At 39.7% G+C, this 14,753-nt stretch overlaps 1 protein-coding gene across 1 annotated transcript in view; it reads right to left on the reverse strand.

Moving 5' to 3' along the window:
* Window positions 1-1,649: 1,649 nt before the first annotated feature.
* The window catches only part of prkcbb (protein kinase C, beta b), a 100,574-nt gene continuing 87,470 nt past the window's right edge, over window positions 1,650-14,753 (reverse strand). The window contains exon 17 of the mRNA XM_063471500.1: window positions 1,650-4,912. Within this exon, the coding sequence (XP_063327570.1) occupies window positions 4,757-4,912 (156 nt within the window). The 3' untranslated portion in view covers window positions 1,650-4,756. The remainder of the gene's footprint in view (window positions 4,913-14,753) is intronic.

Raw genomic sequence — 14,753 nt, forward strand, 5'->3', positions numbered from 1 at the left:
ACAGTGGCACATAGAGAATAACTGTCACGGGCTACGGAGGCAGACAATGTGTGGGTTTGTGTTGAGGACCCAGGAGCAGACAGAGGCGAGGAGAAGGAACTTGAGAACCAAAAACGAGCCTTTATTTGGCTGGTAGCAGGAACTGAATATGAAAACTAAGGAAACTAAGAGCAACCATGAAAAACTGACTACTAAGACCTGAACTATGACAACACACTGTGGCAATAAACTATGACCAAAAATGGGGTGGGTAACACAGACAACGCGACGTTAAACACACGGAGGCTGAGGACTTAAATACACACATGGGGTGATCAGGAGAAGTGGAGACACAGCTGACTCGAATGAAACATAATGACAACGTAGGGGAGAGTAACACTGGACGCACTAACTTCAAAGTAAAACCAGAAACATGACAGGCACAGACTAGACACTGAACTCAACCTAAGAACAAAACTCTTAACCAGAATAACACTGAAACTTAGGATTATAATATTCAAAACAGGACAACTAAAGAATCAGAAAGTAAACCATAATACAGAATAAACAGCAAAATACAAGAAACTGAAAATGCTGGGTCAAAATGACCCAGAACCGTGACAATAACAGTATATATTAACATGAATTTCAAATAGAAATCTACATTATTTTAAAAACATTTGTTTGGACTGTTTGGAAATGTGCTATATAAATAAACTTGACCTTGAACTAGTATTGAACATACTGTAGTTGCAACTTGTGTCCTGTGGCTAATCCTAAATCTGTGGAGCTGCACAGGTCAAACTAAAACTTGGATATTTAAGTTCCTGTTTTTTGCCTTTTGTTGTGTACTTGAGAGGGAAACTACACTGAGATAAGGTCACAAAGTCTATCACTGATTCTATATATACAACAGTATATGTTGCACAGACATTTAGAAAGGTCCAGTATTCAGTTTATCCTCATAAGTAATTTTAAATCCATGTCCTACTTGTTCTTCTTCTGGGCTTTTTTTTTTTTTACCCTTTATCTTCATATTTGTTCATCAGTTTTCCTTCAAATAAAATATTAATCACTGTTATATTAATATTGACATTATGAGAAAGGGCCATATACGTGGTGCCTACAGAGGTGTTTGTGTATACATGTTTGCTGAAAGCCATTAAAAAGTATGCGTAGTGATAAAGACACATTTTGCATTTGCTGTACAAAATATTATGAAGAGATAACTCGTTAATTTCTGCACATTCTTACAGATTTACTACAGTAATAAAAAGGTTTTCTAAACTCCTGTGGCATTTTGCATCTTTTCAGATTAATTAATGGTTGTTATCAGTTCTTAAAAAATAAAAGATTTTGAAATCAAATTTCATCATTAACACAACAGCCTATAAACTGTTGATATATTGATGGCAAAGTTTAACCAGTGATTTGACCTGTATGCAACAGCTTGTGATGCTATAACTGCTCCACTTACTTTTTAAAAAAATCATATTTCTTTTTCTTAACATCTATTGTAACTCGGTTCAGTGAGAATATAACAGATGATCTAGAAAAAAGAAAGACATTCAAAACAAAACAGACCAAAAACAAGGAAACAAGCCAACATGTGATTTTGCAACATAATTTATTACTTTACAACCGCAAACATCACAATACATTATTATTATTATTATTATTATTATTATTGTTGTTATTATTATTAAATCAGTGAACTATCTTATCTCATAAAACACATCCTTACTCTTTTCTTGCAGTTTTCTGCATTTAAACACTCATAATTATCTTCAGGTTATTGGTAAATCACTTGTTGTTTAGAATGTAAGCCCAGCCTAAATCAAAGCAGAAGTAAGGTCAAAATGCAGCCATCAAATGTTAATTAAACCTTAGCAGCAGCTCCTCGGTTGTTACGTTTAGTGTCATGTAGCCTTTGAAAGGCTACAAACCGTAAGAGAGAAGGGTAAAGGGGAAGAGAACGGGACCAATCAGGGATAATGAGAGGCAAATGAAACTGAAATGCCTCGAGAAGACGAGGGGAGAAGCAAGGGAAAAAGCTGCAGGAAGGGATAAAGGTCAAGAGGAAAGGAACGAAGAAAGAGAAAGACAACGAGGAAGCTGAGTGGGAGAGGAAGAGAGGAAGAAGGGGAGAGAAAGGTCAGAGCAGAAAATAAAATGACAGATGGAAAGGCGTGATCAAAGGAAAGGTCGGGAGGAGAGAAAGGAGGGAAGGACACTTTCAGGCCAATACAGTCCACATACGAGTGGCAGAGCACTAAACATCTAGATCTTGCTGGATTTCAGTCAGCACAGATGTATATTTATACCTAGTTTTCGCTCCATGTTTTCTATTGCAACTTACATACATCATTTTTACCCCTAAACACATTGATTTCTGAGTATAAATACAACTATGGAAATGGAAGACTCTTACCCCTATGTACTTCAAAAATATTTATATCTGTACAAATAAAAGCAAAACACAGTCTTTCAATAATATTCAGTAAATGTGCAGCAATGACATGAGACATATCATAAATTAAGCGACGTAAAAACCCTTTTACTGTCTAATAAAGAAACTATCACACACATACCCACACACACCAGTCCAACACTTAATATAGAATAAGTCCATATCATATGGAACAAGATATGAAAAAGAGAGATCGTCACATGCATGCATAGTATATTTCCTCATAGTCCTGTAATTTTTTTTTTTTTTTAAATGTGAAACATATCTGCTAGCTTCTTAAACCAGCTTGTGCGTGTGTTACGGTCATTTTTTCATGTTGGCACTGTTTAGTCAAACGATGCTGAAGCTGAAGAGAACATTTCTTATCAGATTTAAAGACAGACCTATATTAAAACTGAGCAGCGCTTAAGATATCTGAGTCACACACATGTAGTGTGCCGTGCTCGCTCATTAACTCGGCCATAGAAATTCATAAGACAGCTGGCTGAGTGCTATCGAGCGCTTTGGGGTGTGGGGTTGTCAACAGCAGATGCTGAGACTGGGCGTGATTAATATTAGGAGATATTTACACCCTTGACCAGAGAAATATATGGCTGACACACAAAGGGCAGTTGTTGTTTTTTTTAATTTTACATTATACAGCAAAGAAGCAAAACATAAGGACAGCAGAGTAAAGTTTCTCCAAAGCTCAAAGATGCTGTGTGCACATTATTGAAGATGTACACTACAGGCATGTGTCCTTTCATGAAGATGCTGTTTGTGCTGATTAAAGCAGCAGGAGGAGGAGGAGGAGGATGGGAATCTAGGCCTGTGCAACGGACCTACAGTATATGTCTTGTGTGCCTCCAGGAGCAAACATTTCTTAGTCATTGTCCGCCTTGTTACGCTTCACCTAGTAATTCCAACCCTCAGTCGAGGATCTGACTGGGTGTATACAGGTATGGGTGCTTGTGTGTGTGTGTGTGTGACCCAAAATACATACATGTAATTCTGTCTGTCACACACACACACACACTCACGTACATATATTCTAATATATGGATGACTGTCAAGAAATGTACACATACACAAATGAATTAAAGGCAGGTGGTTTAAATTTAAAAAAAAATATATATGAAAAAGCAGCATTGCTTTTTTATTATTGCTGTTTGTGAAATGACTCCCTTGGAGGCTGTCAAAGCAGCTCATCGTTCACCGTCTGCGCACGTGTGGATGCCCCACTGGTGACTGCTGCATTGCCAACTCCTGCGACGACTCATCGCACCAGGCTCCCATTGAAGCCCTGTCAGACGTACGGGCTAGAGCCAAAATAATTCTGATAATAATAAGAGAGGCATTAGAGGGGCAGATGGAGGGTGAAAGGGAGGAAATAGAGGAAAAAGAAAAAGAGGGAGTAAAAAAAAAAACCTAAAAAAGGCTGTGAAGCTCGCTCAGTGTGAGACGCTAAGCCTCATGAGAGTGGGATGGGAACAATGGCCCAGTGGAAGTGGTTGGCGGTACTGCTCGCGGTGTGTGTCAGGATGAATGCAGAGGATACGGTTGATATTACTAAATGCAGATGTGCATACAGTTCAAGAAGTTAGAAAGTTTTACTCCTATACAATTTTTACAAAGACACAAGAGTAACAACATTAGAATATATATAAAACTTTACATTGCTAACACCGTGACACGCCAGTTATGTTGTAAAAACATTCATAAACACCAAATCTACATTCCAGTATGCTTCGTAGGTCTTGGTCCCATTTTACTGTGCATGACAGGGATCCAGAGTTAAACCTGGAACTATCAGCGCTCATCGATGGCGGCCAATTTAGCAATGCCAGGAAAATATGAGCCTGGATTTGCACGATGGTGCTTTGTAGATGTCATAATGATGCCGTGAAACTTGTGGGATAACACAAGGGAACATAACACAATACTTCACTTTAAGAATACTAAGAGCGGTGAAAGGCTTGTTGCAGATACAATGCCATAAACACATCAGGAATTCTATCGTTGAATAAAGAAAGAGTGAGCTGACACGAGTGAAGCGGTAAGCTTGTGCTTCTCTACACTGAATAAAACTGGTTGGATTAATGCGGTTGATATTTTCTCTTGTTCCTGCCCTGCACAAAAAGCAGATGTTGACACCTCGGACATTTTTGATTCAATACTTCAACGTCTTTGGTATCCAGTGTTTGGTGCTGTGATTCCTGTTTTGGGCTGCAATCTTGGAGATACCCCAGTATGGCCTAAAAGAACTACAGATATTTACTGAACATACACATTTACTGCTTTGAAACCTCCTCTATCGGTCCATCAGTGTTAATTAGCGGGGGCCACGTATTCTGGGTTGATGTAGGAAAAGCCGAGGAAATCGTCCTGGTCCAGGTTCATGATGACGAGCTTGTCTGTTGGCGTCAAGTCCACAGCCATCTTGGTGAACTCCTTGTCAAAGTTGCAGGTGTCCCGACGGTTCCTCTGCAGGTGGGGTTCAGAGATTATGAAGGGGAGAGGATGTGATGAGAGGGAGGAACGACAGAAAAAATATTGTTGGAGGAGAGTGGGATGGATTGGGATGGAAAAGAGAATCCACTGCTGTTAAACACCCTATAGTGGACAATCAACTTAAAGCACAAGCTCTTTTGAACTAAAGAAACTGCAATATTGTTCAGTTTCTGTACTGTGATGGTGCAATGAACAAATGATTAGGAAGCGCTTCCCTTTCATACCCGAGGTCAAATTAATCCTGTTCACTCTCATGTCTGTTTGTCTTCCTCTGTTTCAAGTCTTTATGCTTATTGCTCAGCCACAATACAGTAAAAATAGGATATCAGCCTCCTTGCAACTAGGAAAAAATCAGTGTTTCCGTGGTGAAAGCTTTGGTGTTAGAGACTGATTATAAGATGTTACATAGTGTACAACACTGGCAACCTCTGCATAGTTACTTTCAATTGCAAGGTGATTGGACAGCTCGCATGCGTGGGCTAACTCAAACTGACTGCAGTCACTCTCATACAGCTATGCAAATTGTTATGAGCACCAATCAATGGCCAAGAGTAAGCATATGTATGCAAATGTGCTGTTTATAGGGTTGGGAAACCTGCAGTCAGCTGAGAATGAAGACTTTATCACAGCTGATTGCGATATCATGACAAACTTTTGCAGGTAATTGTCAGCTTGACCCAATTCAATCGCCAACGGAAAGCAGAGGATCTGTCTTTTTGCACTTTTATTGTCAAGGTGCTTTGAAGATGGCAACTGACTTTGAATGGACACAAACCTGGTCCTCAAAGTCTTCAAAGCAATTATTTCAAAGGCAAGTTCAGTGCACACAGAAGCAGTAATTTTGGTAATGCCACTAGCATGAGCCTGTAGCATGAGCCAGGTTACTTTGCTGTTTCACTAAAGTTTATCTTTAGTGCACACAGGAGAATTGTATCAATTCTCATTTAACGCTTAAAAAATTTTATTTCCAAAACCTGTACTTGCTTTTTTTCCTTTTTTGGCTTACAAATGAGAAACAACACAGAACACAAGAAACGGCATCAAATGTGCTTGAACTGATATCCAGAGACTGTTCATTCAAAACCCACAAAAATCTGGTATTTTCTTTACATTTGTAAAAAGCAAAGTGGATACCCTAAAAATTTGCTGTCTGCCTCTCAAAACAGTGGTATTGTTGATGCTAGTGTTCCCTGAAATCAAACCACCTGCTGCGGCACAAAATCCTGTGTGCAGTCACATGGTATGTTAGGAAAACTTCACTTCATGTCTCACCTGAACATCTAATCTTTCCAGTTAAGTTTCACTATCTAAAGTATTTAAACTTTATTATTAAATGTTAAGAAGAATGTGAATGTTGCCCCACAAGAATACAGAAGACCTTCTTGACCTTCATCTAAGAAAAGGCGTTGTAGCTGGTTGGACTTGCTAAGCCTTGAAATAAAGAAACATCTCTCTTTTTTGGAGTTTCAGCACTGAACAAAACAGAACAGTGGTGTATTCAGTCCATTTGCATTGCACAGAAAGTTCTTGGATGAAGCACAGCACCCCCACTTCCCTTCCTTTAGGGCTTTTCCAATCTTCATGTAATAATATTTTGTTAGTAAAAACACAAGTGCAAGTAGAAAGAAAAGTTGAGTCTGGACTTAAACATGTGGAAAATAATCAGTTAGAACAAACGTGAGTCAGGCTGTTCACAAGGAAATAGGATTTTAGGAGATCAAGCCATTTTCAGTGTATTTATGGATATGCTGGGAAACTGCATACAGTAAAGGAGAGCTGTAGACAGGAGTGAGTGCTGAGAGGTGCTAAGCAAAGAGAGGAAAGAGACAAACTTGAGGGAGTCGAGTACACCAACTGTGACTTTGTGCAGGAGGTGAGGGATTCCTGGGTGGATGCACTCGTAGTAAAGCAGGAGAGGCTTTCTCTGGGGCAGAGGCTCATTAACACACAACCTGGCTCATTTTTTTATGTATAGATTAATGAAAGGCAACACCAAGCTTCACTGCTGGCAAGTATGTTCCCCAAAGAAAAAGAGGTAAAGACCGAACCAGAACAGCACAAACTTTAAAATTATCTCCAGTGTGGCCATTTCCATCTTTAATCAAAAGCAAAGACACCTTAGGCTGGTTTCTATAACGCAGATATCACATTGTGTTTCACCTGCTCTTTATCAGCTTTTAATTTTTTCTAATTATGAGTTCTACTTACTGTCACTCCCTGGGTCTCACATCGCCAGATCATTTACATAAGCGTGAAAACTTTGCATGCCTTCATCAGCATGTTTCACCGTTCTTCGAAGTTATCACATACTTAAAACGCAAACTTTGATTAGCTAATTCACAAATAATATGCTATATAATAATATGGAAAATATATATTCACTGGCCATTTCATTAAGTATGTTTGTTCAAGTGCTCTTTAACACATATGTAATCAAACCCGACCGCTTTGAGCTGAAAGGAGGATAACGCTACTTCAAATAGCCACTTGTTACAACCAAAGTATGCAGAACAGCATCTCTGAACACACAGCACATCCAACCTTGAAGCAGATGTGGTACAGCAGCAGAAGACCACACCCAGTGCCACTTTCATCAGCTAAGAACAGGGCATTGAGGCTATAATTGGCACAAGCTCACCAAAATTGGACAATACAAGACTGAAAATCGTTGCCAGGTCTGATAACTCTTGATTTTTGATGCTACATTAGGGTCAGTATTTAGTGTGAGCAACATGAAAGCATGGATCCATCCTTCCAGTCTACCTGAGTATTGTTGCTGACATGTCCATCCCTTTATGACCATAAACTGAGGCTGGTTTCTCTATTTCATTTAAGTTCACTGAACTCAAATGGCCTCTACAGTCATCAGATCTCAATCCAGTAGACTGAAATCTGATGACTCCTTTGTGATGTGGTCGCTGAATGTACTTTTAAATGCATCTGGAGTTGGCAAAAAAAATGACCAGAATATAGTCAGTGTTTAAGATGTAATATTAAAAAGCCATAGAGTCACAGTGGGATGAAGTGAATAGCAAAGAAGGAGAGAAGAAAAAATAAAATCAAGCAGTTACATAAATATTCACATCACCAGGAAAGCAGTGGTGGCGGGGAAGGGCTTATAAGAGGCAATCCACAGAAAAATCCACAATCATAAATATTTTGATTAAAAAGACAGCAAGCGATTTATCAAATACATCCATAAAGTCAACAGTGTGAGGATCTATCAGCATGTAAGTCTGAAAAACACAAATAAATGAAGACACAGTGGCAGCGTGAAAAGGAAGAGAAACAGAGACAGGGTTAGGCGGAGAGGACTGCTGGCTTTCTAGGGTATTTAAAAATCAGTCTTCAGTTTTCAGACCCTTCTTCTGTGGAACCAGCTCCCAGTTTGGATTTGGGAGACCGACACCCTCTCTAAGTTTAAGACTAGACTTAAAACTTTTCTTTTTGATAAAGCTTATAGTTAGAGCTGGATCAGGTGACCCTGAATCCTCCCTTAGGCCTAGGCTGCTGGACGCTTCCCGTGATGCACTGAGTGTTTCTTCTGCACTCATCTGTCTTCACTCTATATGTGTTTATACAAGACTCTGCATTTAATCATTAATTATTATTAATCTCTGACTATTCTATAGCATGTTTTTAGCCTTGTGTCCTCCCCTCCAAACCAAATAGTCACAGCAGATGGCTGGCCCTTCCTGAGCTTGTTCTGCCAGAGGTTCCTTCCTGTTAAAGAGGAGTTTTTCTTCCCGCTGTTACCAAGTTCTTGCTCATAAAGCGGTCATCTGATTATTGTAGGGTCTGGAGAGACTGTTGTTGTGATTTGGTGATATATAAATTGAATTGAATTAAATAAGAGTGGAACCAATATTTATAAAGGGTGAAAGTTGATACAAGATGGTGGAGGAAGAATGAAGAAGGAGTACAGAGAGGGACAGGAGGGCCTTTAACACAGGGGAAACTACAAATAAGTGTTACATACCTTTATCTTCCAGCTTTCTCATGGCCTAAGATAAGCTCCCTCTAGCTACAGGGACACACCTGCCACAGCTGGCTGAGGTCCACCTCACGTTCCTGGCTTTTATACCCACTGGAGTGTCTCCTCTCAGGAGAGGCCTGCACTCCTGGTGGGTACAAAACCCATACAGAGGATGTGTGTTTTGCTCTCCAAGTAGAATATCCGATGGCGAGATTAAGTTTTATCTAACCCTTATTCCACACTGAATACATACTGCTGTGAGGTCAAGCACTGTTACAGCCCTAAAAGGTGTACTCAGAGTTATAGCAAACAGCTTAAAACAATGAATTTAAAGTTTTGCAAAGGACATCAAGAACAGTGTACCTAGAGCACTTTATGTGCACTCATGTTAATGGGAAAGCTGCTAATCTTGAATTAAATGAGGTCATATCTCTAAAACATACGAGCTAATTTCAACAAATATTTAATCTATAGTAGTACCAAAACTTCCACTGTATGTGATCATCCTGATCATATTTGATCTACAGGTACCACTTGTTTTTAAGTTTTATTATATTAAAGTACAAATAAAAATGTATTTTAGTCCACTAAAATGGTCCAGAGTTGAACATATCCAGCTACCTCTTTGTTATTAAACCCCTCCTCCTGCTGCAATTTACATCAGTGATCATAGACTGGAGCATATCACTGTGATGAAGCTAACATGATATGCTAGTTTGAGACATATATCTGCAAGAGATTTCAGTTTGCTCATGTGAAGGAGGAGTCTTTCACAGAAAAGTTAGACATGGAGTTCCACAGGGCTCTTAACTCGGCCCAATATATATTAACTTGTTAATGTATCTCTTCTATTATTGAGACTTCTCCCATATTAGTTTCTCTTCACTGGTTGCATTTAAAATCAAATGGAATTTGAAACCCACCCACCCAGCTAATTTTGCATTTATAGAAAACTGAAGTTACTACATTTAGAGTATATATATATATATATAAAAATTCCCTGCTCACCCCTGCGGGCGGTCAATCCTTCAAGCTCGGGTCCTCTACCAGAGGCCTGGGAGCTTGAGGGTCCTGCACAGTATCTTAGCTGTTCCCAGGACTGCACTCTTCTGGACAGAGATCTCCGATATTGTTCCTGGGACCTGCCAGAGCCACTCGCCTAGTTTGGGAGTCACCGCACCTAGTGCTCCGATTACCACTGGGACCACTGTTACCTTCACCCTCCACATTTTCTCGAGCTCTTCTCTTAGCTTGGTCATTCTCCACCACCCTTGGGGGCGTCTCCCATTTTGACCCTGGGACTTCCTGGTTATACTTGCCACCGATGTTCCTGTACACTATGCCGGCCACTTGGTTATGGTGTTCCATGTATGCCTTGCCTGCTAGCATCTTACACCCTGCTGTTATGTGCTGGATTGTCTCAGGGGCATCTTTACACAGTCTGCACCTGGGGTCTTGCCTGGTGTGATAGACCCCAGCCTCTATGGCTCTTGTGCTCAGAGCTTTTTCTTGTGCTGCCATGATTAGTGCCTCTGTGCTGTCTTTCAGTCCAGCTTTGTCCAGCCACTGGTAGGATTTCGGGATATCAGCCACCTCCGCTATCTGCCGGTGGTACATACCGTGCAGGGGCATGTCCTCATATATATATATATATGGGAGAAGTCTCTGCTTCCTAATCTATATAGATTAGGAAGCAGAGACTTCTCCCATATTAGTTTCTCTTCACTGGTTGCATTTAAAATCAAATGGAACTTGAAATCCATTGTTGTTGTTGTTGTTTTAAAAATCTACAACACACAGAATCATATGATCAAAACTGGGAATGGGAGGCAGAGCCTTCAGCTATCAGGTAACTGTTCTTTTTGATAAAGCTTTTTATTAGGACTAGCTCAGGTGAATTTACTGGGGTAAATAGTATATAAACAATACAGCATGTTATTAACTTTGTGTATTATTTCCTCTGTAGTTTACTCTTTTCCCTCGCTGTCCCCTTATCCTTTGCCTTTCTTGCAGGCATCTCTTGTTTTAGTGATATCTGTTTCTTATTGCTGAACCCACCAGTTTTATAGTTTATCGTTTCTCCCTAAGTGGTCTAGGAAAACTGCCACCCTGTGTCTGGGTTTGCTATGTAAGGCCCTCGGATTCAAATTCATTCTTAGATTTAGTTTACAAACACATTTAACTTTCTTTAATAAAAGGCCAAATGTCCTGTCTCTGAAGCGCCATAAGTGAGATGCTTCAACTCCTATCGTAAGTTGCTTATCTGGAGTCATGTGTATGTAGGTAGTTGACAGCACTGAGCATCCTTCAATAAAATTATGCAGACGGGAAGCACAAACACATATGAAAGATGCATGCGTGTGTATGTCCCCAAAACCTTGAAAATGGTCCGCTGTGTGCATTCCAGCTATTTACCAAACATGAACACACACACATACACACACACACAGCTGCCAGCCATGTAGGCCAGCTCATAATGTGTTCCATCTCAACACGCTTCATTTGCAGTTAATGCTGCAAGGCAGAGAGACAGAGATATGAAGAGAAAAAAAGAGAGAGAGGGAGAGAAAGAGATGCAGCAAAGGACAGAGAGGGAGATAAATATCAGTGGCTCTTGGTATAGATACATAGCTAGAAAGCTCAGAATATGCAGTGACATTAAGCAAAACACACAATTTTATTGCACACGACTGTGTTCTGGTAGCATTGATTTTAATGGAGGAACATGGTTGAATCTTGAATTTTGTATTTGAATCCTTACACCTTTCCTCCCCTTCCTCTCCTCCCCCTCTTCTCTTTTGCCCGACTCCCCTGCACCTCTCTCTCATCCCATCTCTTTTCAGTAACAAGAGGATTAGTGGGAGACGAGCCGATGTCAGCTGAGGCTGTGGGGAGAGTGGGAGGCACGGGAAAGGGGAGGTGAAGAGGAGAGGAGGGTGAATGAAAGGCGGTATCGAACGCTGACCTGTTTTGGGCTGATAAGCGCCGACTGCTTTGTGCTAAAGCCACTGGCTTTAATTTGGGGGCCGCAACATTTGGAATTAATTATCATACATACTCCAGCACTGCTGTGGCTTACTGTGTACACTGGCTATTACATCCACTCCAATACAAACTTTGTACAGCTTATGTGCTGGAACTTGCTGTTACACAGGAATCTGACTTACTTTATAAAAAACATTTGCATAAAATACAGCTGCACGACAGCGTTAGTGTAAAGTTAACAGAGGGATGTGAGGTAAAGTATATTTTCTGTTCTGGCTGTGGGCTAAGGCAACAGGAAAACATTACTCTTGACCATTAAAATGTATGTAGCCTATTATACTGCATAATCAGGGAAATGTTCTTTACACAGTATAATTTGTTTTCAATGTCAGAGCTTGAAGTTTTTCGCCTAGCTCCATATCAAAACTTGAAATTAGCGAACATGATTCTTGTCCTCCAATAAATGATTACAACACTGACGGCCACTTTATTAGGTACAGGTTGCTAGTCCTGGATTGGAGTCCTTTTTGTTTTAGAACAGCCTTAATTCTCTGTGGCACAGATTCAACAAGGCGCTGGAAAAATTCCTCAGAGATGTTGCTCCATATTGGCACGACAGCATCACACAGTTGCTGCAGATTTGTCTGCTGGTCATCCGTGATGTGAATCTCAAATGTACTGTATTGGGATCTGGTGATTGTGGAGGTTATTTGAGTACAGTGAACTCATCGTCATGTTCAAGAAACCAGTTTGAGATTATTTGGGCTTTGTGAGTTTGGTGCATTATCCTGCTGGAAGCAGCCATCAGATGTTGGTTATAAAGGTTTGGACATGATCATCAATACTTAGATAGATTGTGGTGTTTCAATAATTTTCAGAAAATATTCCCCACATCGTTACACCAGCAGCAGCAGCAGCAGCAGCAGACTGAGCCGCTGATACAAGGCAGGATGGATCCATGTTTTCAACCTTTTAATCCTAACATCCAAATGTTGTAGTTGAAATTGAAATTCACCACATCAGACAACATTTTTCCAATTTTCTATTGTCCAGTTTTGTTGAAACCTCACTCTCCTCAGTTAGAGGTAATGTGTGCTGAGAGATGCTCTTCTGCATACCTTGGCTGTAACAAGTGGTTATTTGAATTACTGTTTCCTTGCTATGAGCCTGCTGACATCAACAAGACATTTTCACTCAGACAACTGATGCTTCTTTCTCTGTAAACCCTCGAGATGTTTTTGTGGGAAAATCTCAGCAGATCAGCCAGTTCTGTCCATGTCTACATACCTAAATACACTGCGTTGTGATTGGCTGATTAAACATTTGTGTTAACAGGTAGTTGACCAAGTGACCAAAGACCTAAGTGGTTGGTGACTATAAATTTACACTATAAAGAAAGGGCTGTAAAGATGCATGACATTTTGTAAAGTAAACCTTTGATTCAAGAATATGGATAGAAAGTGTTTAAACTTATTTTATCATGCAGCATTTTCCAATTTTAGTTTATTCAGTTTTGAGTCTAATTCTGCTGCTTGAATCAGCTCATAACACATCCAAGCAAAATTATGGTGCAACAAGTTCCTAGCAAAGGTTTGTCTTTGTGGAACTTTAACATTTGTTTTAACAATACAATCAAACTTATAATCAGTCTTTGCATATGTGTTAATTATAGTCTTTTATTTTTTTAGAGCACTTGTCTAATGTCCTTGTTAAATTTTTTACAAGTCTTATATAAAAAATAACAACAACTCACAATTAATAAAATATCTTTTGCTTTCATTCTTTAAAAAAATAAATAAAAAAATGTTCAGTGAGTCACGGTCCTCTTATTCATCAGTCCGACACGATTCAGTGAGAGGTTACTGTTGTCCTGTATAGTAAGTTAAAAATTCGTTTTATTAGATTTATTCATGCATATAGCCCTGCATGGCCTCTATCTTTATACCAAAAATGTATTGCACCTCACAGAGAACACGGCCTCAAAAGACCCCGTGTACGTGTAACCTGTTAATTAAGAAGCATCAGTAGTGCTGGTAGAAGAATTAGACTCGGAGAAAACGTTCTTTTGATTATTTAAGCTACGCTCCAGCTTCATAAGGATAGACGCTAGAGTGGAATCACTCTTCTTATCTAACTCAGCAGGAAAACAAGTCTGAGTATTTCCATAAATGTCAAACTATTTATCATTTTGGGGAAAACAACATTACAAATGTGTTTATGTAGAGGAAACACGGATTTAAAAAAATTAAGGACATTCTGTGATAAAATGTCAACAAGAGTCACAGAGCCGATGGCTGCTGACTGAGCCAAAGTACTTTAATATCAGCGCATAAATGTGGTACTGTACACGTGCAAAATAAATCAGGTTAACTGCTGAAGCTGTAGACGTTTATACCTGTATGTTGTAAATTGCTAGATACAGATGTGATGCTGTTTTCCCGGGTAATTTGGAAGGCATTTGGATTACTGACAATGAAAAATACCTTTCTTTTGTTACTCTCATATACACTATTTTATGCATATCTGAGGTCGGGTGAAAGCCTCATCAGGTTTGTTTAACACTAAAAAGCAGCTGTTGTTACCATGGAGCACCGGTCACATGTTCCGTGCTCGATCCAGCAAAAACTAGAACTGATGTAGATGATTCATTGATGTTTCTCACAGGACATCGGGCATCTTTTTTACCATTTTCATGAACCGTTAAGCCTAACTAGCCTGATTTTACTCTTCATTCTTGGATTTTGAAGCTTCACTGGGTTTATGAACACACAGAAGCATTCTTGGTGCTGTATTTGTTTTCCCATCACACTCTAGCACAGGTCAGACATGGTTCACAAACTCTGCATCTAGCTG

The sequence above is a fragment of the Pelmatolapia mariae genome, linkage group LG4, assembly GCF_036321145.2.
Source record: "Pelmatolapia mariae isolate MD_Pm_ZW linkage group LG4, Pm_UMD_F_2, whole genome shotgun sequence".
Taxonomy (NCBI): domain Eukaryota; kingdom Metazoa; phylum Chordata; class Actinopteri; order Cichliformes; family Cichlidae; genus Pelmatolapia; species Pelmatolapia mariae.